The 26,948-nt window shown below is 51.4% G+C and overlaps 1 protein-coding gene across 2 annotated transcripts in view; it reads left to right on the top strand.

Moving 5' to 3' along the window:
- NTNG2 (netrin G2) overlaps window positions 1–22,824 on the top strand; it is a 42,947-nt gene extending 20,123 nt beyond the window's left edge. The window contains exons 3-13 of one of the 2 annotated variants that reach the window (XM_062505685.1): window positions 9,072–9,244; window positions 10,911–10,937; window positions 12,780–12,923; window positions 14,956–15,024; window positions 16,894–16,968; window positions 17,945–17,995; window positions 18,725–18,790; window positions 19,274–19,348; window positions 20,946–21,113; window positions 22,139–22,273; window positions 22,601–22,824. In XM_062505685.1, coding sequence (XP_062361669.1) covers window positions 9,072–9,244; window positions 10,911–10,937; window positions 12,780–12,923; window positions 14,956–15,024; window positions 16,894–16,968; window positions 17,945–17,995; window positions 18,725–18,790; window positions 19,274–19,348; window positions 20,946–21,113; window positions 22,139–22,273; window positions 22,601–22,824 — 1,207 coding nt within the window. The remainder of the gene's footprint in view (window positions 1–9,071; window positions 9,245–10,910; window positions 10,938–12,779; window positions 12,924–14,955; window positions 15,025–16,893; window positions 16,969–17,944; window positions 17,996–18,724; window positions 18,791–19,273; window positions 19,349–20,945; window positions 21,114–22,138; window positions 22,274–22,600) is intronic. The other variant, XM_062505686.1, reaches the window with a different exon arrangement.
- Window positions 22,825–26,948: the final 4,124 nt, after the last annotated feature.

Genomic DNA, 26,948 nt, shown 5'->3' with positions numbered 1-26,948 from the left:
TTCCACTCAGCTGGGAGCAGGGGAAACTGAAATCTGCTTTTATCAGCCCAAACTCCAAGTTCTGAGCTACAGTGAGATGTAGATTTGAACAGCTCCATCTTGCTGGGCTGGTTCCCAGGAGAGAGGGACACTCATCCTGGGCAGGGAAGAGGTCAGTGCCTGTCCTGTGCTGACTCTTCCAGCCCCCATGGGCACAGGGCAGGGAAGGTGAGCAGCTGAGGAGCTGTGGATAAGTGGTGGATAAGATGGAGAAGCTCCCTGTGAATTAACTCTGCTTCTGTGATTATTCCAGTCCCAGCAAGCAGGTTTTTGCACTGAAGAGCAATCTAATTCCAGCTGTAAGCAAAGCCAGTTACAGTGCAGGGACTAAAACCAAATTAAATCTAGTGTATGTCTCAACAAGGGATGGGTTATTGAGAGGAAGAGAGGAGAAATCAATGTGTGAGCCTGACAGGAACACGGTGCAGGGAAGGGGGAGGAAGGTGGGCAGGAATGGGCATGGACACACACTGCCTCTTCCAGGACGTGTTGGAGGGACAGCAAGAAAGTGCCTAGATAAAAGTGGGGTGGTGTTAGGGATCCACTCCAAGGGGCACGGAAACGAGGGGAGATGACTGCAAAGATATGAGGGGTCAAGGGAAGAATTCCACCTGGAGAGCAGAGTGAGAGAAAATTCCAGCTGGAGAAAAGAGTGAGCAGCCCTGAGAGGCTGAAGGAGCTGTGCCTGGCCACAGTGTGTGGCAGTGCAGGAGCAGTGCGTGCCCTCACTCTGTGCCATTGCCTGTGTCCCTGTGCCACACCATTTTTGGTGGTGATTGGTGAATTGGCAGCTCATTTCCAGTTGACTTTCATGGTCAAGGGAAGAGCAAAACACTTTTCCCTCAGAGCAGACCATGAGCCCAGGGGGTTTCTTGTGCTGCAGCCTTAGCTGGTGGGTTCAGAGAGTTTTCTGTGATCCCCTCCTGGCCCCCATCCAAGCACACCCCATCCCTCACCACAAACTCACAGAGCTTTTGGGAAAAGCAGAAAGAGACAGAATCAAGGACACGGGGAAAGAGTTTTCTGCCTTCTCTTGTCCTGTAGACCAGAGGATCTGGGGAATCCTGGGGGGTCACTGCTTCATTCCTGGGTGTTGGTACAGTGGGCTGGTCCCTCAGGGTCTCCTCTGCATCCTCTCCTCCCACAGATGTTCTCCGTTCATGCCTGACAATTTATTTTTACTCTCTTTCTTGTTGGTATCTTTTAATTTTCTTTCCTTCTTTTTCTTCCCTCTTACTTCTTCCATCCTGTCCCTATTGATCTGCAGCATAACCGGAGATGCAGAAGAGTCAGGACAGGAATAGACACAAGCAAGCCCTTGGGCTGGGTGTTGTGTGTGTGCCAGGCAGGGTGTGGAAGGGAAGTGGAAGGACTTTTCCCCACAGATCTCTGTATTCACTGCTTAATTTTCTCCTCAGTGCAGCAGTGAGCTCAGGCATGGGTGAATGAGCTTTCCCTGGCTGCCAGGGCTGTGGTGAGAGCCACTGGCTCTGCTTCCATTCCACACTGGGTCTCTCTGGAGTAATTTCTTCCCCTTCATAACGTCAGTCACTGCCGCGCTCAGCAGGGCACGCTCCATCACAGAGACATTAATAAGCTGTAATTGAAGTTAATGTGCCATGGCCAGGACATGTGGATCCAGTTAGGAGAAATCAGATTGAGCAGAAGTGAATCAATTTTAGGCTGGTTATTAGGATTTCTCCCCCTCTGTCCTGCCCTGCCCCAGTGCATGTGCATGAACTGTCTGTCTGTCTGTCCATCCTGCTGGCGATGAGCAGTCCCTGGAGGAAGGCAGGAGGAGGGAGCACCCCTCACCATCCCTGAGCAGCTCCATGGAACAGACCCTCCTCTCAGGCTGTGCTCAGGCCAAAAAGGCACCAAGAAGATGAGGTTTCTAGTTCTGAAGTGACATTTCCTTTCCTCACTTCACCAATTGTTTTTCTTAGGCTTTCCTTGGCTGCTGCTTTGCTTACACCAAAAAGTTGAAGGTAAAGGCCCTCTGTGCTCCCCTGCCTCTTTCCCTGGTGTGTTCTTGGTGCCATGCGTGGATGCTGTCCAGGAGGATTTTCTCTCCACATGACTTGGAGAGTTTGTGCTAGTGGAGCAGAACAACTTTGGCCAGCCTGTTATCCTGGTGCCAGCAGCCAGGCACTCCAGACCTGGAGGACCGAGGCCACCCCCAAAAACACCTCCTACAATAAATGGAGCTTGAAATGGTCAGTGGTACCCACATGCAGGGGGCATATTTTTCTGCATTTGTGGTGAGTTTTGAGATGTGGAAATGATTGATGCTGCATTGCTGTTAAAGAGGAATGAATTCCTGGTCACTGCCTCCTTCTCTCAGTGAAGGCAGCTCAGTGCACTTCCCCTGTGGCTGTAGCTCAGCTCGAACCAGGGGTCCCAGCACAAAGCACATCCTGGCTGCCCCTGAACTACTTTGCCCTGGTTGGACATTCCTTCTTCTGGCTCTGGTGTGGGAGACCTTCCAGCTGATCTTGACTTCTCCAGCAAAGCTGTCTTTAAATCGGAGAAAAGGTTTGGTCCGTGGAAGAGTCTATTGTTGAGGGTCTTAGATTTTGTGTGGTGGCTGGTGAACATCTCTCCCTGAGGAGCAAGGTGGGGCCTACACCAAAGGGCAACAGGCAGGACCTGGGGTGAATGATCTGTGAGAGCAGGAGCTTCCTCAATCCCAGTGCTGGGGCATCACTCCCAAAACAGCCACAGGCTCACCCAAACATCCCCCAAGAGCAAGCCCAACACCCCTACAGCACTCAGCCCACACTTGGCAGCTTGAGATGACCACAAAAACCAGGACAAGCATTGCCTGTGCCCGTCCCTGCTCCTTCCCCTGCAGCTCCTGGCAGACAGAACTCGGGTCCCAGGAGGCAGCAGCATCCTCGTGTCAAGGACAGCCAAGTCTGTGCCAGCCACGCTCCTCGGCCCGTCCTCGCCTCCATGCTGGGCAGCCCCCAAGAGCTGGATGCCTGAGCTTCCCTGGCATTCCTCCAGGCTGGAATTAGCTCGAGTTCAAGCAAAATCTTACTCTTGGTCATATAGTTAAGTTAATGTGCAGCAACTGTTTGTGGAAGTCCTGCAAAGGTTTCTGCTCCCACTGCAGCAAGGTGGGGAGGAAATTCTGAGAGGGAGGAAGGGAGGGCAGGAGGGAGAAACCCAGAGAGCTCCTCCCTCCCCCAGACACTGCTGACACTTTGTCGATAGCAAGAGACAGATGCCCAAGGTCCTATTACCTGCTCCTGGCTTTGGTTTGTGAAGGGTTTTATTCCCCCTCCGATTTTGTTGCAGAGTTGTGTCCGGCCCTGAGCGGATAATAGAATTTCATCAATAGACTGAGAAGGTGATGTATGTTAAAGCACTTAATATAAAGAGACTTCTACAGGAGCCCAAATTCAATTTGGCCAATGAACTCAATTGCAGGCATTATTGCATTCCAGGAGAAAGACCAAGAGCATTTATACACATTACTCTGCAAATATTTATGTTCACATATTCCATGTGATGTCCTCTTCACCCTTCCTCCCCTTCTGCTGGCCGACCCCCTAATGAGGAAGTTTGGTTTTGTGTTTGCTTTTTAAGACAGCTTTGAATATAAATAATGTTCCACCAGTCAGCAGGATCTTGACAGCTGGTGAGTGTCAACTTATTTAAAATAAATAGCCTTTCTGATGGGAACAGCCAGCTAGCGTGCTCTCCACTTTGGCATCTTTTAAATCGTCTCATCTTTGTAACCCAAACCTCAAAACATTTTGGAGGGCTGCGAGGAGGGTTCCTTCCTGCTGGGAGGACTCACCCATCCCTACCATACAAACAAAAGTAAAAACCCACAAGAAAAACAACCCGATCACAACCCTCTGACCTAACTCAGGGTTTCTTCAGTTCTCTGGCTCTGCACAAAGCAATGAAAGCCAGAAGCCTCTCACCCTGGTTCAAGCTGAAAGCAACATGTTAAAATGGCTTTTCCTCTCCATCAGTCCCTGGACCACGGGCTCAGGGAAGTTCCCAGCCCTGCTCCTGGGATGAGCCACTGTTGCCTTCTTCATCCTCTTGAGCCCTGCTCCAGGACTGGCAACAGCAAACCCTTGCCAGAGCCATCTCCCAGCCAGGCAAATCCTGATATAAATGCTCTCCACAAAGGGTCTGTGCTTCTTCCATGGCCCAGCCATTAGAAGTTATTTTTACCTGCTTCCACATGCACAGATGGGCCAGAAACAATCCAAGCTCAGCACCCGTTATGCTTTGCCCAAAAGATTTGCTCCCTGCTTTTGCTGAGCTGCCAAAACAGTTGCGAAAGAGCAGGTAGAAGTGGGTAAGTGATGGCCAGGCAGCTGCCGGAGCGTGCTGCTGCTGCGAGCAGGGATGGGGATGACAATAGAGAGATGGAGAAGAGTTATTCATGTTTCCCCGAGAGCCCAGATCAGTTGAAACATCGTTTTCCTTGGGGACAGAGAGGAAAGAGCTCCCTTCAAACACATCGTCCCGTGAGACTCATTAAAGGCTCATCAATTACAGTGAGAGCAAACAATTCAGGGGAAAGCTCCGATAAGCTTTCCTCCGGCCAGCAGTCATTAGTGGCTCTCTGAGCTGCCTCGCCCCAGCACCAGCAGAAAGGGAACAGGGGGGCAAAGCCAAGCCCGTGGGGGAAAAGGCAGGAGTGGGATGGCTTGGATCCCAGCAGGATGGGACCAGCAGTCTCCAGAGGATCCTTCTGGCCGTGCAGAACATCCTCGTGGAGAGGAGTGTGCAGGCTGGGCTGGGAAGAGGCTTGCAGGGGAGTTTTTAAGGAGTTCAGGGCAGTCAATGTTATTTCCTGGGAGCTGGGCAAAAGGCACAAGGGGATGGAGCAGCTCTCTAGGTCCCCACCCAGCATCTCCTCCAGCAGAGTCACTGCATCAGCCCCGAGGGCGTGCCAGCACTGCCAAGGCTGCCCCATTCCTGCAGGAAGGGAGAGGAAGGATGAGGAGATGCTCTTTGCCTTTCTCTGCCTCACTTCCCTGCTCTGCAAGTGGGGCTGAGGACAGAAAAGGGGTTGTAAAACAAGTAAGAATCCTTGGAAAGAAAACAAAGGGCTGGGATGGTTTTGGAAAATTACTTCAAAAGTCATTATTAATGAAAGCTCAGGGAAAGGGGCTGTTTTCTCACTCCCAGCACAGAGGGAGGTTTGCTGCACTCACCCCCTTCCTGTGTGTGGGCATCTCCTTCCCTCACACGTGGGCTTGGCACCAGACACTCTCCAGCAGCTCGCTGCTGTGACCTCCAGGATGCTGACATGGAGAGTTGCAGAAAAGTGTTCTTTATGGCTGAAAAAAAAAATAAAAGAAAGAAGAAGAAAGGGGGAGGGAAACAAAAGGACACTTTCCTGTAAACTTTCCTTGGCGCTCCAAGCTCTGTGATGTTCCCTGGTGGAGGAATTGGCAGCATCAGAACCACACTGCACCACTGAATGACCTGCACTGAAATAAACTCATAAATACCCCTTTGTGCAAACTGTAACATCTTGGGGCACGCACTGCTCTAACCACTCCTGCTGGGAGCAGTGAGAGCCGGTTTTTGTTGAATGCCAAGTGCAGTGGTGTGACCTCCTGCCAGCCTGGGGCAGGATGGGTGTCCCCAGTGCCCAAGGGTCCTGCTGGGGCTGCTCCCCACCACTGCTGACCCTCCACAGGCTCTGAATGCCCACTGAGAAACACCACTGTCATCACAGCCTCGACCCACGGGCCAGAGAGGAGAAATACTCCCAGCTCCCCAGATCTCTTCCAGAGCCAGATAGACCATATTGCAACCAGCACTTTGCTGGAGCAGCCCCGGGGCTGGAGCAGGGCCATGGCTGCCTTCTGCAGGACACAGCACAGGTGTCTGCCCCGCTGCTGATTTTTAAGCCTCATTGCTAAGTAGCTCCTAACCTTTCCCTTCATCCTCTCCTTCCTGCCATGGCTGGGTGCCGAGGAGGATGAGCAGGAGGAGCAGTTCCCACCCAGGGGACTGGGCTAATGCCATTTACTCCAGTCTCCACCAGCTGAGTCTTGGCTGGGGAAAGGCAGGCACAGACCATCGACGTGTCCTTGGGCTGTGGGCCCAGAGAAGGAGGCACAGAAGCCTGAGGAAGGGGTTGAAGCTGATCCGCAGAGCCTGAGCTGCAGGAAGGCCAGGATGCTCTGCCCAAAACGTGGCTGGCTGAGGGTGCTCGGCTGTTCCCCATTAAACAATGCAGCCTGGTTGATTGGGCTGGAAAGTGCTGTGCTGCGGGGTCAGCCTGCTGGGGTTACAGTTCCCTGCTTAGATTGATGATCCTCAAAGGTCGAATTCAGAAAGCAATACCCTGGTAAAATTGATCCTTGGGATAACAAAACTTTTGCACAGTAGCAAAGTGCCTAGCAGTGAGAAAAATCAGTGACCTGGGCGCAGGCAGGCAAGGTGAACACCTGCCTCTGCTTCCTCTTGACTTAATTTTCCTTGTTTACACCGATTAAGAAGTGAGGGTCTCCCCCGGGAAGAGCAGTGCTCTATCACACCTGGCTGGGGGACATCCATGAGCTCCCTCCCTGTCCCCATCCCACTGGGCAGGAGGCAGCTGGGGCTGTCCCAGGAGCTGGTGCTGGGCTCCCAGCCCTTCCCAGCAGCAAGTGAGCAGTGTGTGTGTAGAGCAGGCACTCCTGGCTGCCTCCTGCACACACCCGTGCCTTGCCAAGGCTGGGTCCCACTGTGTGGAGGAGGATTTGTAGCTCGAGCCAAATTAATGGTGAACGGGTCTCACCCTCCTGTCCTGGGTGCCAGAAGCACCCCAAAAGTCTGCCTGGCTCCTGCCAAGGATGTACCACATGTGGAAGGGGTTGGTCAAGGCTGCCTCAGCCATCACGGGGACCAGGTGGTGGCCACCCAGGGTTGATGTCCCCACTGTGACTGGTCCGTGACTCACAGGGTCAAACACTGGAGCCAAGCACCACGCTCCACCTCATCCCAAACTTCAGGGAAAACAAGGGGTGTGACAGTGCCTTCCTTCCTTGTCCCCACTTTCCTGGAGCTCCTAACCCCCACACCCCTAGGCTGGATGCTGGAGCTGTGCCCCATCCCCTCACCCCATCAGAGGAGGAGGGATGAGAGCTGCAGCTCCCAAAGCTGTTGCTCTGCTCAGGCAGGGCCCAGAGCAGCAGTGGTGAGGCTTTGACCTGCTTTAACCTGCTTTAACCCACTATCCTGCCTGCTTTGCTCTCGTCTGCTCGTTTTGAAGCGAGAGAAGGAGGCCACGCTGTGTGGACGCTGAATAATTCAGAGCCAGGCTCTGCAGCACCCTGGGGCTGGGCAGCACCTCTGCCAAAGGCTGGGACAGCTCACCCCAAACCTTTCCTCACCAGACCTGCAGCATCTGAAATTCAGCACCCCTGCTGGCTGTAGGTACCAGCCAAAGCCACTTCCTTCCCCTGGATGCTGGGACTCATGGCTCACTCCCAGAGCAGCAGTGCTTGGAGGCTGCTCGTGCTTTCAGCCGTGACGCTGCATCTCCAGCCCTCACTCACACACAGTTTCAAGTGGAGCATGCTGAGTGCGTCTGCCTCTGCTCCCTGGGCCATGTTTTCTTCTTTCCTCTCTTTTAGAGGCTGCAAAATTCCCTCCTCTGCTTGGTCAGGAACAAGGCAGGGTTGTAAAATGGGGAGAGATTGTTCATCCAGCTTATGCTTAGCCTCTGAGTAGGGTTTGGTAGAATTAAGGGCAGGGAGGGGAGGGAGGGGAAAATAAAGAAATCATACATGAGGTCAATTTATCCAGCCATGCGTGAGGAGAGCACAGCAAAGGCGGCCTCAGAGGGTCAGGCAGGCAGCTGAGGAGCTTCTTTGGGGCTCCAAGGCAGAGGGGGAGAGGCACCAGGAGCTGGGGGCACGCGAAGCATGCAGGCACCCAGACTCCCAGCTCCCAGCCTAATCCAGGCTGTTTATCCCAGTGCAGACAGGGCACAAGGAGCAGCAGGCCATGTTTCCTCTGTCTTCTCTGCAGGCAGTTCATTCCCTCAGCTCTGCATCTCCTGAGCCCTGTAAAAGGAAGTGCTGCCCCATCAGATTTCTCCACCCTGCACAGAAGGCACAGCATTACTGTTTTCTAATGCTTCTGCTTCTGAGAGTGTAAATTATTGCACAAAGCAGGGAAAGCCATCGGGCTGTGCTAGGGATCGGCTGTCTGGAATGAAATGAGATGTTTTGGTCCCCAAAGTCTCTTGTCTGATGGCCTCAGCTCTGGCCCAGGAGTCACCAGAGCCACGTGTGAGTTATGGGCTCAGCCTCTGCACTCTGCGCAAGTCACCTCCGGAGTCTGAGCAACAGGAATTACTGTGCACAGAGATAATTATTCCCTGCACACTGCACTACAGCTCATTAAAAGTTTCTTAATGTTTGCAAATTGCTGAATAGCGTTTTTAGTTGTTGCCTTCTCTGATAAGGCAGGGACTGACTGGTGGATTCTGGTGGTGGCTTGTTGTCTGTGTTATTTTGGTCACAGCAGGCTGGGGCTGTGCTGCACGTAGGGAAAAGGGTTTGTGCTGGGCAGCCTCCCACCACGGGAGAAAATGCTGTTGGCTTTGGCACAGTGCACAGGGGGCAAAGGCTAAGTGCCACCAGGGTTAGCCCAGTTCCTCCAGCCAAAGCCAGAGATTGCCTCCAAGTAAAAGGAGGTTACTCCATCTGAGGTAATCACCCAGATTCCTGTAACAGCCTGACATGTGAGTGACTCCTTCCCGGTGTCTCAGCTGCAGATGTTGACCTGCCATTAAACAATCTGTGCTCCTCAGTCAGTGGGAGTGAAGTGTTTAATCTTGGACAAGAGGCTGCACATCTGCCCTGGGTGAGGAGGTGGACATTGAATCCCAGCACCAGATACTTGGGGAACACTGCAGAGTTCAGTGAGAATAACCTGCAGGAGGAGCAGGGAAGGGGTGACCAGCCTGGCCTCAGCACATTTACAACACTTCCCTGGGGACAAGGAGGAGCAGCAGTAACACCTGACAGGTCTTCCCTGTCTTCTTCCTCCAGGTGTAAATGCAACCTCCACGCCAACCTGTGCACCTTCAAAGAGGGCAGCCTCCAGTGTGAGTGTGAGCACAACACCACGGGCCAGGACTGTGGCAAGTGCAAGAAGAGCTTTCGCTCCAGGTCCTGGCGAGCAGGGTCCTACCTGCCCCTCCCCAATGGGTCCCCCAATGCATGTAAGTAACCTGCAGGGAGCCAGCCCTGCCCTGGGCTGCACCACATCCATGGATGGGAGCGGGTGCTCATCTTGTCCTTCTCCAGCTCCAATCAGCGCAGGATGCTCAGCTTTCCAAAGGGAAATTGGTCCTTACCCCTGTCTTGGTGCACAGAGAAATGAAAGAGGATCTGGTGGATGAAGAGGTGAGGTGTTGGCCGCTGGCAGAGGAGTGACGAATCTAAATGATGGTCAAGAAAAGGGATGATGACCTTAGGCCAAGATATAACCACAGCTCCAGGGTAATGCCAATTGTTGTTCTTTGACAAAGGTGTCATTCAGAACAGCAGAGCTCTGGCTGCAGAGCAGCCCACGGGCTCAGGGCTGGCTCTGCTCAGCTGCAGGAGTGCTGGCTGCTCTCTGGATCCTGCCCGTGCTTGCCGGTGTTCCCGGGAAGAGCTGCGAGCTGCGGTCCCCGTGCACAGCCCCAGCCTCCTCCAACTGCTGCTGGCACACGGCTCTGACAGCAGTGAAGGATGCATTCCCACCATCCTCCAGGCAGGGAATTGGGGCAGGAGACATCACAGATGGGCCAGTTCCTCCTGGCTTCATGTCCACTCCACGTTAGCAAACTTGTTTAAATGTCACAAAGCCACAGTAGCCACTCCAGCCTTTCAAGCAGCAGCTTTGAGCATTACCAAAGAGAATCTTTTCTCTCCCTCCCTCCAAATTTTTTGAAAGATTTATGTGCTTTAAGATGATCAAAGCTGAAATCCAGGCTCCGAAGGCCGTGATGGGAATGTTTTGTGTGTGCCAGGGCTGGTAGATGAGCAGATTCTTTGAAAGGGAGCGAGCTTGTCAGCTCCCACCAAGCGGCTGCATTGCTTCAAAGGAGCCTGGGAGAGTTTCTGGTGTTGACAGGCACAGACATGCTGTTCTCTCTCTTTCCCTCCCCTCCATTCCTTGTGTCTCTTCCTATTTCTCTTTCTCCTCTGCTCTTCTCCTATTTGTCTCTCTTCCCATCATTCAGTCTTCTTCCCCCTCCCCACCCCAGCTCTCTCAGCTGGTTCCTCCTCCCCACATCATCCTCTTCCTCTGCCCCAGAGGCAGCTCTCTGAAGCCCTCTGCTCTTGGTAGTCTTACCTCTTTTGTGCTTTATATTCATGCAGAGCTGAGACTTTCCATGATTCACCCATGTGTTACAGCAGGGAGGCCCATGAACATGTTGAAAAAAAGACTGGACATGGCACTCAGTGCCACGGTTTCATTGATGAGGTGTTAGGTCATAGGTTGGACTACATGATCTTAAACATCTTTTTCAACCGAGTTCATTCTGTGATTCAGTGATTCTTTAGTCCCCTGTTCAGACCCTACAGCTTGTCCTTAGCCCAGTGCTCCTTTGCTGGGCTTCCACAGCAGCCCAAGGAAATGGTTAACAGAAAAACCCATCAGCAAGGACCTCACTGGTTTTCCTTCCCCAGGTGAAAGGAGATGCCAGGAGCCCAGACAGCGTTGTCTGACTGTTTCTGTGCTTTGACAAAATCAGCTTTTAATCTGTAGCAGCAAACTGATGTGGCTGTGAGCAAGCCCCCACTAATTAGCTGCTGTTCAATCCCATGTTGTGTGTCTGTGTGATCTTCTGATGGTGTCCTGCTTCCAGTGACTGGGCTTCCTCTTGTTTTTTCCAGGTGCAGCTGCTGGCTCAGCCTCTGGCAGTAAGTAAAACCCTGACTGAAATGCTGGCATTTAACACCTCCATGCATGATCCTTGTGGATGTCACTAGGAAAAAAAAATATGGTTATTTTCTATCCATTATCATTTTCCAGGCAATAAGTCTTCCCTAATTGTGTCTCATTTGCTGTCCTGTCAAAGAGTCTTATATTTTCTTCCTCTGACTTCAGCAGCCTCATTTTGCCTCTTCCTCTGGCATGGTTTCCCCCCATGAGGTTCATTAGTATGGCAGCTGGAAAGGAAATAATAAAAGACTCTTCAAAATCACCAGTGCTGGCTTTGAACTCCCCCCTTAGCCCCCCAGTACTGCAGAATTCTGCTCTGAGAAGGAGCTGGGTGTGAATTATTTGGCGTAGAACCCAGTCTGGGTCACCTTGGGCTATCAATAAAAAAAGCATATAGAGTGTGTGTACATCTGTATGTACACGTGTATGAATATGAACAAATCTGTGAGGTGTCAGCAGCAAAGAGAGAGCTCAGCGGGGATTTCTGCTGCAAGATTGATGGCAGGAGAGGGCTCCTAATTTAACAAAGCTGGAGGTATTTTGATATCAAAGAGCCTGGTATTTTGGTTAAGCAGAAGTCTGGGTTTGAATGTTGTGGCACAGAGTGCCCCTTCAGAAGAAACAAATCAGGGAGCTGAATGAATAATGAATTCTTTGGTTTGCAGGCAAGTGGGAAGACTTGGAGGAGTAATCATTTCAGGGAAATGCAAATGCAATTAGGAAAAACACACCTAATAGAAAAGTGGAGGACAGGTTTTCTGGGTAAATGAACCATACCTAGATTTTTATCAGTTGAGTGCTTGAAATTCTCAAATAAAAATTAAAAGTTTCCCTTAAGTAATTTAGGATTTCAAAAAAATAAATGTTTCAACAGTTCAAAATATTCACCTTTCTCTTCAAAACCATTTTGATAACTTTTTTTCCTCCCATTTACAAAGCTTGGCATCATCAGCACTACTTTTGTTTCCCTGGAAAACATTCCCCATCAAGATTTCCTGCGGGGCAGAAGCCGGGAGGGTGCTGAGAGTGATGTGCAGGAGGTGGACAGGAGGGATTTATGTGCAAGGCCAGTTAAGGAGAGATTATTTAGCCCACATAGGAGACTAGAAGTGACCTAAATTAAGTATTTAAACTAGCTCAGGGCTATTATGAAATTAAGCACGATAATCTGCATGAAGCAGCGGGACAAACAAGGACAGGAGGGCAGCAGGTGTGAGTTAAGCAGGAATTTGTGTCCTGGTGTTATTTTAGTTGGGGGCAGTGGGGTAGGATCACTCCTGCCCGGCTCCATGGGGGAGGCTGACCCATGCTGACCCCCAGCCATCCCAAAATTTGGAGGGCGTCACTGGAAACGAACACGTGCCAATGGTCCTGGTTGGCTTTGATGGTGCCAGGGAGCTGGGTGAGGGGTGGCAGCAGGGAATGTGCACAGCTGGGCACATGGGAGCACAGCTTGGCTTGGGGGCTCCTTGGCACCTCCTGGCCGCTCCTCACCCCGTCCCTGCCCAGACGTGCCTTCATCTCCCTTTTTCAGCTTAATTGGCAATTAGTTTATGATCGAGCTGTAAGTATTTAAGCCAATATCTGCACCAACACAGTAAGCTGATACAGCCCCAGGCTGCAGCCCCTGCTCACACACACACATGCAGCGTCATGGAGCCGCCGTAGCCTTAATCCTGCCGGTGCCCCAGTTGTGACCATGCTGAGAAATCAGTCACCAGTTCAGCCCAGCAGCAGCAGTCTCATGGGTGTGCGGGCTGGAATGGAAACCCAGCACTCCCCCCAGTAAGTGCATCCCAACTCTTCTCTTTGCTTGTCAGCGTACGAGCGACCGCAGCGAGTAAACACCGCAAAAACCACCACCGCAAAAACCACCACCACCACCTCAACCACCACCTCAACCACCACCACAACCACCACAACCACCAGCAGCACCCCATTACCAGCCACCACCACCCAGCCAGGTGGGTGCCACGCTCCCTGCCCTGCTCAGAAGCCAGGACTCCGCTCCCAGGCTCCTCTTTCAGTGGCTGTGTTGGTAGTTGTGGATCCCTGCTCTGTAGGATGATAAAGGGACATGGATAAAAATCACCCTGACCTGGTACACTTCCCCCAGCCTCCAGGCAGCCCTGGTTTGCTGCTGTCTCTGGCACAGAGATGTTCTCACAGCTCCATGGCAAGGCAGGGCAGGAAAGCAATGAAGACTTTTCTGATCCATAATAAATTCAAACCACATTTTTCATTCAAAGGAGAGGGGAACTGTACCCTATCCTGCCCTATCCCTGACCTCCTGCCACTTGCCACCAGACTCAGAGCAGCCCACAGGCTTTGCTCTGTCCTTGCTGGTTGCACCAAATCCCTGTGGCCAAACCCATGGATGTACTGCAGGTGCAGTTTTCCTAGGGCAGAATTCCAGCATTCCCCAGGTGGCTGCTGTCCAAGCAGCCCAGGAGCGTGCAGGGCTGGAGCTCACACACGTGCCAGAAACATCCTTCTCTAATTTCTGAAATCACCCAGTGGAGGAAAACTTTTGTCCTTTTCTGGGGGTTCCTCATTCCCTCCCCTGGTGAACAAGGAGACAGTGTTTTTCCTTGTCTTTTGGAAATGAGAAGATAAAACTTAACAGCAGGACATTTTTTTGAGCTGCTCATGGGGGAATTAGACACGCATTCCTCCCTTTGCCATGCTTTCAGGGTCTGATATTTCCCAGGAGGACGTTTTACACCCACAGCATGTTAGTAACAGTCTGTCTGGGGGAGCTGCCAGAAGCCAGTCAAAGGGATGAGGAAACTTGATTGCATGTTTATGCAAATATAGATATATTCATGGAAGTACCCTGCTTGAGGAATTAATCAGGGAGCTGAGGGTTTAAGTCCAACTTCCATGGAGTTGGAGTGACCCTGGAAAAAGAGTTCAAGGCTCAGCTCTGTTAGGAGGAGCTCCTTATCCAGATCCATGCTGTACCTGTGCAGGAGGAGGTCCATCTACCCCCACCCTGGAGCCCCAGCAGGGCCAGGTGATCACATCTACATCCACACAATGCACTTGGGGTCATCTGATTTCTATCCATGCTCACCTGTAGTGACATTTTAGGGCTGTATTTTTGCTGTATCCATGTGAGTAGCTGCTTGGTGTATCTCTCATATGACTTGCAGTGCTCTGCCTTTGTGGCAGGACAGTGTTTCTGAGGGATTGGGGTGCTGGGGGTAACCTCTCCTGCCAGGCTGCTCTGAGGGACCTGAGAGACATCACAGGGTTTATGCCTTCTCCAAAACCTGCTTCCTGGGCAGAGAAAATGTTTTCCTAATGCTTTCATTAACTGATGGCAAGGGACAAAAATTTATAAATCGCAGCTCAGCTGCCAGGTCCTTGGCTTGATACAGCCAGACCTGAGCTCCTCACTCCTCACTCCTCACCCCCATCCAGATCCCCATCTGTGCTTCTGCAGGGCCAGGTCCCACCCCAGGATGGTGTGCCTGGGAGTGGTGACAGTCCCTAGAGGGGCTGCTCCACAGAAGAGGGCAGCCAGGGCCACCCAGCAGCTCAGGGACCTGCTCTTACCTGGGCAGCATGAAGGGTTTGATGCCAAAGGTCCACTGTGTGTCCTTGACTAGCAAGAGTGAATCAAGGCACTGCTTAATTCTGATCTGGTTTTGGCCAGAGATGTTCCTCCTCCATGCAAAACATGAAGTATTTCATTTAAAGCCATGACATTCCCAAGGGCCTGAAGAGGTAATTCACCTGGGCCCCAAGGGAAACACTTTGTGAAAGAGGTGACCCTTGAACTCATGGTAGGACATTTTTGCAAGAGAGACAATAACCTCAATCAGAGTCAGAATCCCAAAGTGAGATACTCTGTTCTCAATTTTAGAAGCATTAAAATCTCTCCCTGCTTTAAAGCCAGCCATTTAAACCAATCCTGCCAGAGCCCTGCTCTGTTTCACCCTCTAACTGACACACTCTTCTGCCCTCTCAATTTCTGCTTCCCACCATAAGCAAGCATCATCAGACCAGCCTCTGAGTTTGCTGCCTCTGTGCCCGTGACAGAAACACAGAAAAAATCAGGTATTTAAAGCCAGCCCGATGTGTTTTTCCCTTCTCCTCAGTGCCTCCGCACACCAGTGGGTAGCAGCTCGGCAGAAGCAGCGTGGCACGTAGGCTAGAGGAGTAGATTAGATTTGGGTTGTCTCTGGATTGCAAGGAGCTGCTAGACATCTGCTTCCTTTGGCTGCTCGTGGTGTTTTCGTGGTCAAGGTGGAGCTGTGGTCGTGCTCGTAGGATGCTTTCTGTGCCTGGTTGTGTGGTGAGAGGGGAGATGGGGTGAGTTCACGGGCAAGGGCTGTGGTCTGAAGGCAGTGGAAGCTGCCAAAGTGGGTAGAAGGAAGAGAAATCACAGAGTTACCCTTAGGAGGATGACTGAAGTGCTGTTCTCCTTTGCCTTCTGCAGTTCTGTTGTTTCAAAGCCTTCCTTGAAGCCTGTCAGTTCCTTCCTTGCCATTTGTTACATTTTTCCCCATGTTCAAAATTAGCAAAAAAAAAACAAAAAAAACCCCACCAAAAACCCCAAACTTTTTCTTTTTATTTTTTTTTCCTGCTTCAATTTTCCTCTTTCTGGCTCATGGCAGTCTCAGCAGTGCCAGTTCACCTCTGGGAAAAACAGGACCAGCCTGAGCCCTGCTGGGTGGTCACAAACTCCAGCAGAAAATGAGCAAGGACAGCCTGGCTTTGGGGAGCGCCTGCAGTAAAGGGATCCCGTGTTTACGTTTTGAGAAAGACTTTTCCAGGCTTCTCCCCCACTCCTCCAGTCCTGTTTGCCCCAATGGTTTTTTCTAAGAAATGTGACTTCTTGGTTCAATTTATTTCACTTCCTCAGAAGCCCACCAAGAACAGCAATTTCCATCAGAGCCACCCATCGTCTCCCATTTTTATAAAGTGGCTCTGGGGCAAAATGTGTCTCTCCCCATCTCAAAATGTAAAACTGTCCATTATGGCCCAGAGCTACAAAAGGAAAGGTTCTCAGGATAATGAGCATTAATAATTTTCTTGGCTCTGTAAATGCGATTGAGTGGAGGTGTATGTGAATGACTAAAAAGCAAAATGCCTCCAGGGCTGTTTTTTATTGTGACTCTAATTAAACCCTTGCCAATTTGCACAGGGATTTTTTCATATTCTCTTTAACACCATATTAATATCAATTGGTTTCCACTTTCCAGCTGAAAAGGACAATGTCTATCACCTTCTCTTACAGCTTGTCATTAAAAAAATGATCTTTTTTTTTCTTTTTTTATTCTGTATTGTTTATCATCCCCTTGACGAAGCTGGGAAATCACATTTCTCTCCTACTCGGGTTTGTCCTTTGAAACTTGGCAAGGATCAAGAGATTTTTTTTTTTTTTCCTCCTCCTCCTTATGTTACCCAACTGGAGCTTGAAATTAATAATATGGCTTTTCAAATTTTTAGTCCCTGGTTTGTTTTCTAGCAAACCTGAAGATTGTTACCAATATTGAGAAGCAGGGGAGGGGGATGGAGCCAGTGGGGGTGAGGGTTTGCAGGGAAACCAAACAAGTGAGCTATAACATTTCTCGCTGGTTCAACTTCTCTGCGGTGCTTGGAAATTCTTTGATTTGTATTTCTGAGGGAACAGAAGAGCCTGAAGGAGGGCGTGGAGGTTGGGATTGGAAACAGGGCTTGGTGCTTCCATCCCAGGTGTGTGTGCTGTTCCTCAGCTGTTATTTCAAAGCAGAGAGTGCAGGGCAGTGGCTCAGCTCAGCACACACCACCCCTCACAATTCAAGGGCTCTGGTACCTGAAGACCCCCGTGGCACAGGGTTGGGTGTTGCATTTGAGCCTCTGATTCCCTGTGGAAATGCTGCAGGGCTCCCGGTGGGATACCAGCTGCCCCAGTAACACAACTTTCCCTTTGATCACCCCAAGACTACCCCGACTTGTCAGCTGCTGCCCCGCTGCAGGTGGGCTCTCCTCCGGCCAAGGCTGGCCCAGGAGCACGAGGTAGGAGCCACGGGGCTGAGCTGGGTCCAGCCAGCAAGGACCAGCTCAGAGAACGCTTTAGTTTGTAGCTCTGGATCTGTGTTTTCCATGCCTCTCTTCTCCTCCTGCCCAGGAAAGAACTCGGGGCTTGTGTGTGCCCTGCACGCAGCTGGGAATGAGGCTGGGCTGAGCCTGGGGGCTCTGTCGTGTAGTGGAAGATGAGGATGGTGAGGGGCAGAAGGGATTTTTCACAGCTCGCTGCTGGGGTGAAGGGAGAGGATCATGGAAATCCTGTCATCTGAGGCTGGAGCCTGTCTGTAGAGCAGAATCTCCCTGGCAGTGGGTAGGCCTGTGTTGTTTAGAGCACAGATCCTTCTAAGGCATCTCCTCGCTCAGGTCTCCTACGTGGCTGCTTGGGGGGAGCCTTGGGAGGTTTCTCCTCTGCTGAAACTGCTCCTCCTCAGGGTTCCCACCACACACAGCTTTGGTGGCTGCCCTTGGTGCCCAGCTCCCATTTCCCACCCCAGATTCCTGTAGCTCGCTCCAGCTGTAGATTTTAGCATCCCTCCTGTGCAGATCACGGCATCCTGGGCCTGGCTGGCCTCACACAGAGACAAAGCTGCTTTTGATGCAGTAACAAGAGACAGAGCTACACACAGGGGCCAGGAGTGCTGGCAGCCCTGATGGTGCTCTGCAGACCTGGCTTCTCTCCGTGCCTGGGCAGTGTCAGGACCACATGCCAACACTCAGCCATCCAGCAGCTCCCACACCTTCCCCTTAGGAGTATTTTTCCTGCCTCTCTTCACACTTATAGATGCTAACTTTGAGGAGACTTTGTCTCTCCTTCCTGCTTCAGCACATCCTCAACCAGATACAGCTCCACCGACCTGGCCTAGACACCTGCCTAGAGCTTCCAGGGTCCCTTTGCCACCCTGTTAAGCAAAGCAGGGGGGATCTGTTTTAAATCTGATGTTCTCTCTGATGCCACCAAACACAGCAGCACTTGGACAGAAGCCTAAGCCACCAGACCCTCCTGAGAGCATTCGAGGTAAGGTCGGACCTGTCCCCAAGGCTGGGACAGGGCAGGTTTCTCCCTCAGTGCCACAGGCCAGGACATGTTGTCCTCAGCCCAACCCCTCATTGTACAGTCTCCTACTCAGAGGGTCCAGCTCTGCTCATCCAGCCCCAGGGAGGTGTTTTTGGGGATGTTTGGGGCCAAAGAAAGCCACGGAGACCAGCAGGGCTATGCTACCGCAGGGATGGTGTTGGAAGCAGGAGCGGGTGCACTGTGACCATGGCTGAGCCCATGGGGAGCAGGGCCACCTCCTGCCACCACTGTCACTTGTGACAGTGTCACTTGTGACTCTTGTGTCACATCTGGGAGGATGTGACTGACACAGCTGGCTGGAGCTGGCAATGCCCACCCAGGGCCTCCCTGAGCACCACAGCACTTGCAAATGGAGGCCCAAGCTCCACAAAATAAAAAAAAAAACAATGGAACCAGGACCTATTTCCAAACACCCTGTGGGACCTCAGTGCTGCCCAACCTTGCTCTTTGCTGGGCTTACAGAAACACAAAACCTCCCAAGGCTTGGTGGCCTTTACCCCCAGTGCTGGGTCATTCTGTGTGGGACAGGGGTCTGGCTGGCAGGTCTGGCTCCCCAGGGAGCCCCAGTGCAGCTGGGACAGCCCTTTACCTTGAGGAAACACGGGAAACATGGCCCTGGGAGCCCCCTCCCCAGCGCAGCTCTCAGACCTATTCTATCCTCTGGTGTAGCGGCTCCGAAGAGCAAACCAGGGCGCACAGCACACTCTGCAGGCAAGAAGCACGGGAAAAAAACAGGTACGTGCTGCTGGGGACAGGCCAGGCTGGAGCAGCACCTGCTCTGCAGAACCCTGTAGCAACCCCTGCCAGATGCCACCTCCGTGGCCCTCGCCCTCCTCGCAGATTTTTGGGTGCCAGCTGGCGTGACCTCCATCAGCCCGAGTGAGTGGCCAGTAGATCTGGTTTGTAAGATGCAGATCCTTATCCCAAAATCCCAAACTACGCCACCAAACACCCGTGAAGGGGGCACGTGTGAGCAGCTCCTCCCAGCTCTGCAGTAGTGCTGTGCATTGAGTTATTCATGCATTGAGTTTTTCATGCATCCAACTTTGAGGAGGGGAGGGGAGGGGAAGAGGAGCAATGTAGCAGCTCCCAGCTGTCTGGTGCAGAAATAGATTCCAGTGCTGCCAGCACGGTGCTCTTGGCATTGTTCTTGGGGCAGGGGAGGACATGGGGTGGTGCTAAGAAGTGAGAAAAAGCCTTTTTCTGATTTTTCTCAAGCAACCTCAAAGAGCTCAAAACTCATCCGGCTCAGACCAAACTCTGGCCCAGTGGCTCCCATTGAAACATATAAAGGTAAGCAGAGGGAGGGTGGCTCTCCAGGGCTCCTTGACCTTGCTCAGATGATGTGATCCTGCAGACTCAGGCATGGAGAAGGTGGAGAGGGCCTGTCCGAGCTGTGGTTAGCTGTTGGCTGTGTGTAGCAGTGCTTCCTTAGTTTGAAACTACCCGGGATTCGCAGCAGGCAGTATTTGAGCTGAAATTCTTTGGGTATCAGTTGATGAGGCAGAAGTTCTTTCACAGGGAGTCAAGATTACAAGAGACTCTCAGCTCCTCCTCAGGCAGCTGTGAACTATGGGGAAACCTCTGCCCTGCTCTTTCTTCCCTGGTCATCACATCATTGATCTCATCTCCTCCTCCAATCACATGTGCATGCCAACCCACACCATTCCCTGCCATCCCTCTGCCATCCTCGAATGTTTAATGCTCTGCTGGGAACAAAGCTCCAGTTCCAAACCTCTCTCTGAAGGCTCTGAAAGCTCAGACCTGTCTGAGACTGTTTCTGCTCACATTATCAGCTGCCCTTGCTGGCTGGGAACCTCCTGACTGGGCCAGCTGGGCCACAAATCACCTCCTTTTTTCCTGAGTTGCACATCTCACTATATAAACACACACACACACACATATATATATATACATATATATATATATATACACAAACTCCCAGTAAGATCCAGCACCTGGATCTGACACTGCAAGGCTGTCACCATCCCAAGTCATGATTAAAAAAAAGCAAACACAAGAAGCACAAAATCCAATCCCCCTGACTACAGATTCACCCACAGATGGTTGTTTTCTAACACGTGCCCACAGCTGAGAGAGGTCAGCCCTGGGGACAGGAGCACTTGGCCAAGTGATGGTGGCATCTCCCACCCCACCAGCAGCCTGTGCCAGGCAAGCCCTGGTTCAAACCTTCACACACCTGTCCACCAGCTGTTGAAGGCTCTCACGCTGCCTTGCATAAGCTTACTTTAAACACTTCACCTGAGAGCCACCAGCCTTCAGAACAGAAAGGTACAACAGGAAGGTACAACTCTCCCTGCTGAGAAGGAATACAGTGGGGAAAAGGAAAGGCTGTGAGGTTTTATCTGGACATGCAGCAGCTCCATCTCTGCTTGAGCACCCTCTGCCAGCCCCATCCCACGGGCCAGTCCCCTCTGTCCCCAGTAAGGCAGAGCCTTTGCCAGGGCTCTGCCCCCCAGCCTAGCTCCTCACAGGTCCTGCAGCCTCCCCAGAGCCAAACCCAGGCACAGAGCTCTGCTCATTAACAAGGCTGCTCCGAAACATCTGACTCCCCTCCACTGTCTGCTCCCCTATTACACACATTCTGAAAGAAATCATGTCCTGGGATTGCAAGGGGCTGGCTCCTGCCCATCCCCATCTCAAGATTACAGAGACCCTGACCTGACTCTGATGATTTCCAGCTCGATTCCCCCCCGGTGGTGAACTCTGTGCTCTCCTCCTGCCCAGCACACCCCAGCCCTGCTCTGGCAGGGGCCATGGCATTCCCTCCAGCAGGACCTTCCTCCGCAGTGGCTCCTCTCCTCCTCCCAGCACGAGGAAAGGTGCTCCAGGCCCAATGTCCCCAGCTGTCCCCTTCTCTCCTCCCCAGACTGCGAGTGCTACGGCCACTCCAACCGCTGCAGCTACATCGACTTCCTGAACGTGGTGACCTGTGTGAGCTGCAAGCACAACACGCGGGGCCAGCACTGCCAGCACTGCCGCCTGGGCTTCTACCGCAACAGCTCTGCTGAGCTGGACGACGAGAATGTCTGCATAGGTGAGCACAGAATGTCTGCATAGGTGAGCACAGAGAATGTCTGCATAGGTGAGCACAGAATGTCTGCATAGGTGAGCACAGAGAATGTCTGCATAGGTGAGCACAGAAGGTCTGCATAGGTGAGCACAGAGAATGTCTGCATAGGTGAGCACAGAGAATGTCTGCATAGGTGAGAACAGAGAATGTCTGCATAGGTGAGCACAGAATGTCTGCATAGGTGAGAACAGAGAATGTCTGCATAGGTGAGCACAGAGAATGTCTGCATAGGTGAGAACAGAATGCAGAGGTGAGCAGAGAATGTTTGCATAGGTGAGCACGGAATACATAGGTGAACAGAGAAAATGCATAGGTGAGCACAGAATACAGAAGTGAGCAGAGAATGTTTGCATAGGTGAGCACAGAGAATGTCTGCATAGGTGAACATGGCCCTGGGAAGTGCCTCACTCTGTGAGTGGGCTTTATTCAGCCCCTCTCTGGAGGGTGTGGGGCCCACCTGCATGCTCTGCAAGGATGGCAGCTGGTACCGTCTCTGCAGCTTGCCAAGGCATCTCTTCCCTGAAAACAAAGCCTAAAAATTATCATAGAATCACAGAACTGTTTGGGTTGAAAACTGTCTAGTTCCACTCCTTGGCATGGGCAGGAACACCTTCTACTAGATGAGGTTGCCCCAAGCCCTAGCCAGTCTGGCTTTGGACACTTCCAGGGATCCAGGGGCAGCCACAGCTTCTCTGGGCAACCTGTGTCACGGCCTCCCCACCATCACAGTAAGTTTTTCTGACTGAATTCAGGTGCTTTGCTTGGCCAGGAAGGGCTGAGGTCCAAAGAGGGTTGGCCTTTACACCCATGGCTTTTTTCACTGTTGGGGCCTCTTAGGCCAACGAGTCCTCCCAGCCCCTTGGTCTCTAAGCTCTCTTCCACAGCACATCTCAGACTTTTCTAAATCCCCCAGCCCCTCCCTCAGGGAGCTGCATGCACAGAACCCCAGGCAGGACCTCCCAGGCTCTGACCTCCCTGTCTTTGGCCAGAATGTAACTGCAACCAGATCGGCTCCATGCACGACCGCTGCAACGAGACCGGCTACTGTGAGTGCAGGGAAGGTGCCACGGGGCCCAAGTGTGACGACTGCCTGCCCAACTACTACTGGAGACAGGGCTGCTTCCGTGAGTACCCGGCTGCAGGGCCACGGGGAGCTGTGAGATGGCTCCAAACAGGAGCTGGATCTCCAGCACTCTTGGCTTGGGTGCCCCATGATGCTCGGGGTGCAGGGTGAGCAGATTCCAGCCATTCCTCCCAAGCCCAAAAATTACTTTATGGCTTTGGCTACAGAGTTTGCACTCCTCCACTGTGTTCTGCTGGCCTTGGAACTGCTCTAGTGCTGGGGGAGGGGGCTGGATAATTTAACCCCTAAGAGCTAAAATCTAGTTCTTGCTGCAGCAAGGGTAACACAGTGCAGGGTAACTCCCAGAGCTCTCCCTCTCACCCTGCAGCCAACGTCTGCGATGACGAGCTCCTGCTCTGCCAGAACGGCGGCACCTGCTACCAGAACCAGCGCTGCATCTGCCCCGTGGGCTTCAAGGGCGTCCTGTGCCAGCAGTCCAGGTGTGAAGTGGACAAAAAGGACTGTGACGGTGCTCCAGGTGCCGGTGGCAGCCTGGCCACCGTGGCCCTGGGCGTGCTGGCCCTGCAGCTGCGAGGCTGGGTGGATCTCTGAGGCTGCACAGGGAGCCCAGCCCGGGCTGGGAGCTGGGGACACCGAGGTGACGGGTGGCCATCCCCACCGCCTCCTCCGCCTTCCTTCACGCTAGGACTTGCGCAATGTCTTTCGGTCCACTTTCCAAGCAGAGAGGTACGCAGGGAGCCCGGCGCTGGTGCTGCCCGCGGGGCCAGCCCGCTGTCCCGTCGTGGTGACACCGCGGCGGCCGCTGTGGGGTCCGCTCTCCCTGCACTCAGTGACTCTGTCCTGCTCCACACAGGGCAGCCCAGGGCCACCAGGGCTCTGGGCAAACAGTGCCGCCACCCAAGGGATGTTTTTTTTATTATTACTTGATTTACTTTGGTATAGGCTGGGGTGTTGTTTTTATTTTCCCTCCTCTTAGCGTCCTGTTTTGGAAGAGCCCCAGCACACAACAGGCAGGGACAGGAGGGAGGGGAGAGGGGACTCTGGTCCATCCCTGCTGCATTAGTCCCACATCCCACCACGGGCCTGGCCTGGCCACGCACATACCGTTGCCTACGACTGTAGTTGCTGCATTGATTTTGTATTTTCATGGCTGGGTTTTGTTTTCTTGCACTTATGGAGAACACGGGGGCCGTGAGGCATTTGGAACATGAGGAGTGCAGTGTCTTATCCACACATGTCCGTATGGTGTACGGGTCAAATACTTCTTTTGGTAGAGACTTATTTTTGTTTGGATTAAATGTTAAAACAGAACCACACCCTAAAGGGACATTTTATCATGAGCATCTGATTCTGGTGTATCCTCCTCCAGTAAAGCAACTATTAATGGCTGCTTGATCACCACGTTTTCCTTTTTGTGTGCACAGTTAATTACAGGTAAAGACTTATTTTTTAATTCATAATGTCCTCTTGTGTTTTCTGAGTCACTACCAAGGTGCACCACATGGTGAGGGAGAGGGGAGGGAGAGAGAGGTTGCCTCATCACTGAGAGCTGTTAATTATTTCTCCTAATTACTTTGCTGAGCCTAGATTAGACTACTAACTGTAGACAATGAGCAAAGTCTGAGTGATATATTAAGCACTGGTCTTGTGTGAAAAGGCCATTTCCAAATGAGCCTGCAGCAGGAAAAGGCTGGCTAGTGCAGGGATGCTTTTCCACAGGGACCTTAGACGTCCCAACCCCACTGCAGCCCCCTCCAGCTGGTGCCATGATGCACCTTTGCAGAAAATGCTTTTTAAGCAACCACAGCCAGTATTTTTAAGCAGCAATATAGAGCTCACAAGAATTATATAAACTCATTAAGGCTCGTGCTCCTGTCTGAGGAGGCATTTACAGTCAAGCACATAAATGAAGGCAGAAGAAACCAGAGACAAAAGAGGTAACTCAGATCAACCAGAATGTCATAAACACAAGAGCTCTAGTGCTGTCAAACCCATAAATACTTACCAAACCAGGAGATGACCGAGTGCAGATTTAGAAGATGGGGACACCCCCAACTCCAGCTTGTTCAGTTCTAGGCTGGTTTCTTTGACAGGTGAGCAGCCTTGGTCCCAGTCCCAATTCTGTGACACTCCCAGAGCCAGCCCAGGAGCCCCACATAATCCAGGCTTCAGCTCCACTGGCATTTCCAGGTCTGGTGTCCTTGCCTGAGTGGGGCTTTTCTCTGAGAGCTTCTCTGTCAACATCTGTTCTGTTCCAACACCTTCTCTCCATGGCACTGTCCCTGAAGCCCATCCTGCTCAGGATGGGCATGTTTCAGCCCATGTTTCAAAAGTGCAAGAACCTGCAGCATCTTCCAGCTTAACTCTGGACACTGAGCACTCAGTGCCACCAAAACCCAGCCACCTCCAGGGAGAGGGGACAGCAAGTCCATGCTTTGGAAAAGCAGAGGAAACCACGAGTGAAGGTACAGGATGGATACTGTCACTTCAAAGAGCAACATACATTCTGAGCAGGATTTAACAGGACAAGAGACAGAGCACAGGGCATAGTTAATCTGCCAGAAAGTAAAAGAGGGTCCAACTCACCCTGATTTGATCCTTGAGGCAGCAGGCTGGCCCCAGCATTGCCTCCCTGCCTTCAGCACAGTTGGTTGCTCTTTGTTGCTATTGACACTCACTCTGTGCTTTCTGACTGCAGCAGACTTTAAATCCTCATATGTTACTGCTCCTACAAGTAATAGCAAAGACTGCAACAAGATCAGGGTCTCTTACGGCACTTCTGGAGGGTGAAGCAACATTCTCCTTTCCCTGCACTACTGTTTTTCTTTAGAATATTAGATTAAGCAACAGAAAATTTATTACTTCATAAAGCCAGATAAACTCTGCAGCCAGCAGATTCCCTGCAAATACAGACTTTTATTGCAGGAACGTGCCAAGTAGCAGCACCAAATTTCTGTAGAAAGTAACCTCAGAAGGGCACAGCAAAACTCAGACCAATCCAGGAATGAAGGCTACTGAAAACTACACTCGACTTTTCTAGGTCTGGGGCTTTGCTTCGGTTGGTTGGGTGTTGGCTGTTTGGCTTCGGGGTTTTAAAGTCGCAGAATAGTCACAGCGCTGTAGAACTTGGAATCATACAGTGTAAACCACTGCAAGGTAGAAAAGAAAGCCTCTCACACAAAACTTACGCTTAGTATTCAACAAAACAATTTAAAGCTTCTGAAAGCTTCAGCACTGAAGACCCGTTAAGTGCAGGCATTTGCTAGCACGGGTGTCTGCACAAAGAGAACAAAGCATTATTGAAATAACACAGAGAAACCATCACTGCAAGTACCCACAGATCCCAAAGTTCATCTTCTTTAAGGCAGAAGTTTCGTACATCAGTTAATGCCAAATGGGAGACGTTGTCCAATGAGCTTGATACTTCACTTGTGAAAAGGTTACCCAAAAGGTACTTGTCTTTCTGAGAAAAGCTACTTATGCTCTTTCAAGAGGTTCCACGTGCATCCTGTCAACCATTCGATTCGTTTGGAAAAGTTTTTAAATTACAGTTCTGTCTGCAAAATGTGACCTCTCCAAACAGCACAAGTAGAGCTTTTGATTTTTCTTGTTTACCTCAAATTCTATTCTGATTTTAACTATTTAGAGTTCTGAGAAATCTAAACAACCAAAATCCCCAAGGCAACAAAAACCTTCCTGATGCACACTTGTTCACTTGCCAGGTAAAATGTTAAAACTGCAGTTCCTGGAAGCTGGAGACAGGAGGGGGGGAAAGAATTCCATTGGCAGTTCCCAGATATGTTATTTTTTAAAGAGGAGATAGCAGACATCTCATCTGCAAGAGATGCATGAGGAGCCCTGCAGAGGCTGGAGGAGTGAGAGAACCAACACTTTTTAATGGGAATAAAATGGTCTCACTGCCCTGTTATTGGCTTTCACGAGAAGCCTCAACTGTAAATAAAACAAAGAATAAAGCTGAGTGTTCTTGCTCAGAAATAAGAGCAGAGCTGGGTTTTGAAGAGCTTTATATCCACATCGTCTCAGCCCTTCTGGCTGGGAGCTGGAGAGTTTGGCCTTGATCACACAGAAAATGGCTAAAAACCACAGCCTAATTTGAGATGCAGAGAAAAGCTTCAGACGCTCCAGAAGACTCCTTTGGCATTTTGATACTTATACCAAGTTTCACCGCAGGGTGAAATGTGTGAGGAAAGCCTAAACCCACCCATTTTCACCACCTAACTGCTAGCAACAATACCAGGCTCCAAAAGCTCCATCCTGCCCCTATTCTGTGTCACTCCAGGGGCTAAAACAGAGAAACTGATGGGGTTTCGCCTTAGCAAAGGGAGTTCTTGCTTCATGCAACAGTAAAATCACTGGCAGCATTGCACAGCTCCACCAGACTATAAAATCAGGTTTTCTGTGTTTCCCCAATAGCAGCTGTAATGTGCTCTCAGACCACCTTCATTTCTATCAGGCTTTTCCTGGGAGTTGGTGGCAAATTAGCCAAGGGCTGAGCAGCAGACAGGTACATATGGCCAGGAGGTCTCATGTCAGAGATATTCGATGCACAAGGCTGCTTAGCTTACATTTATTTGCACTAAAGAATAAGGCACTGGGCTCCTTTCCAAGCAGCTTAAAAAGACAAGAAAGGAGACCCAGTTGTGGCAAGAGCTTGTATTATATCATTAACATTATAAATTCCATTTACAATCCAG

This window comes from Cinclus cinclus, chromosome 19, assembly GCF_963662255.1.
Source record: "Cinclus cinclus chromosome 19, bCinCin1.1, whole genome shotgun sequence".
NCBI lineage: Eukaryota > Metazoa > Chordata > Aves > Passeriformes > Cinclidae > Cinclus > Cinclus cinclus.
This window is presented reverse-complemented; position numbering and strand designations above follow the sequence as displayed.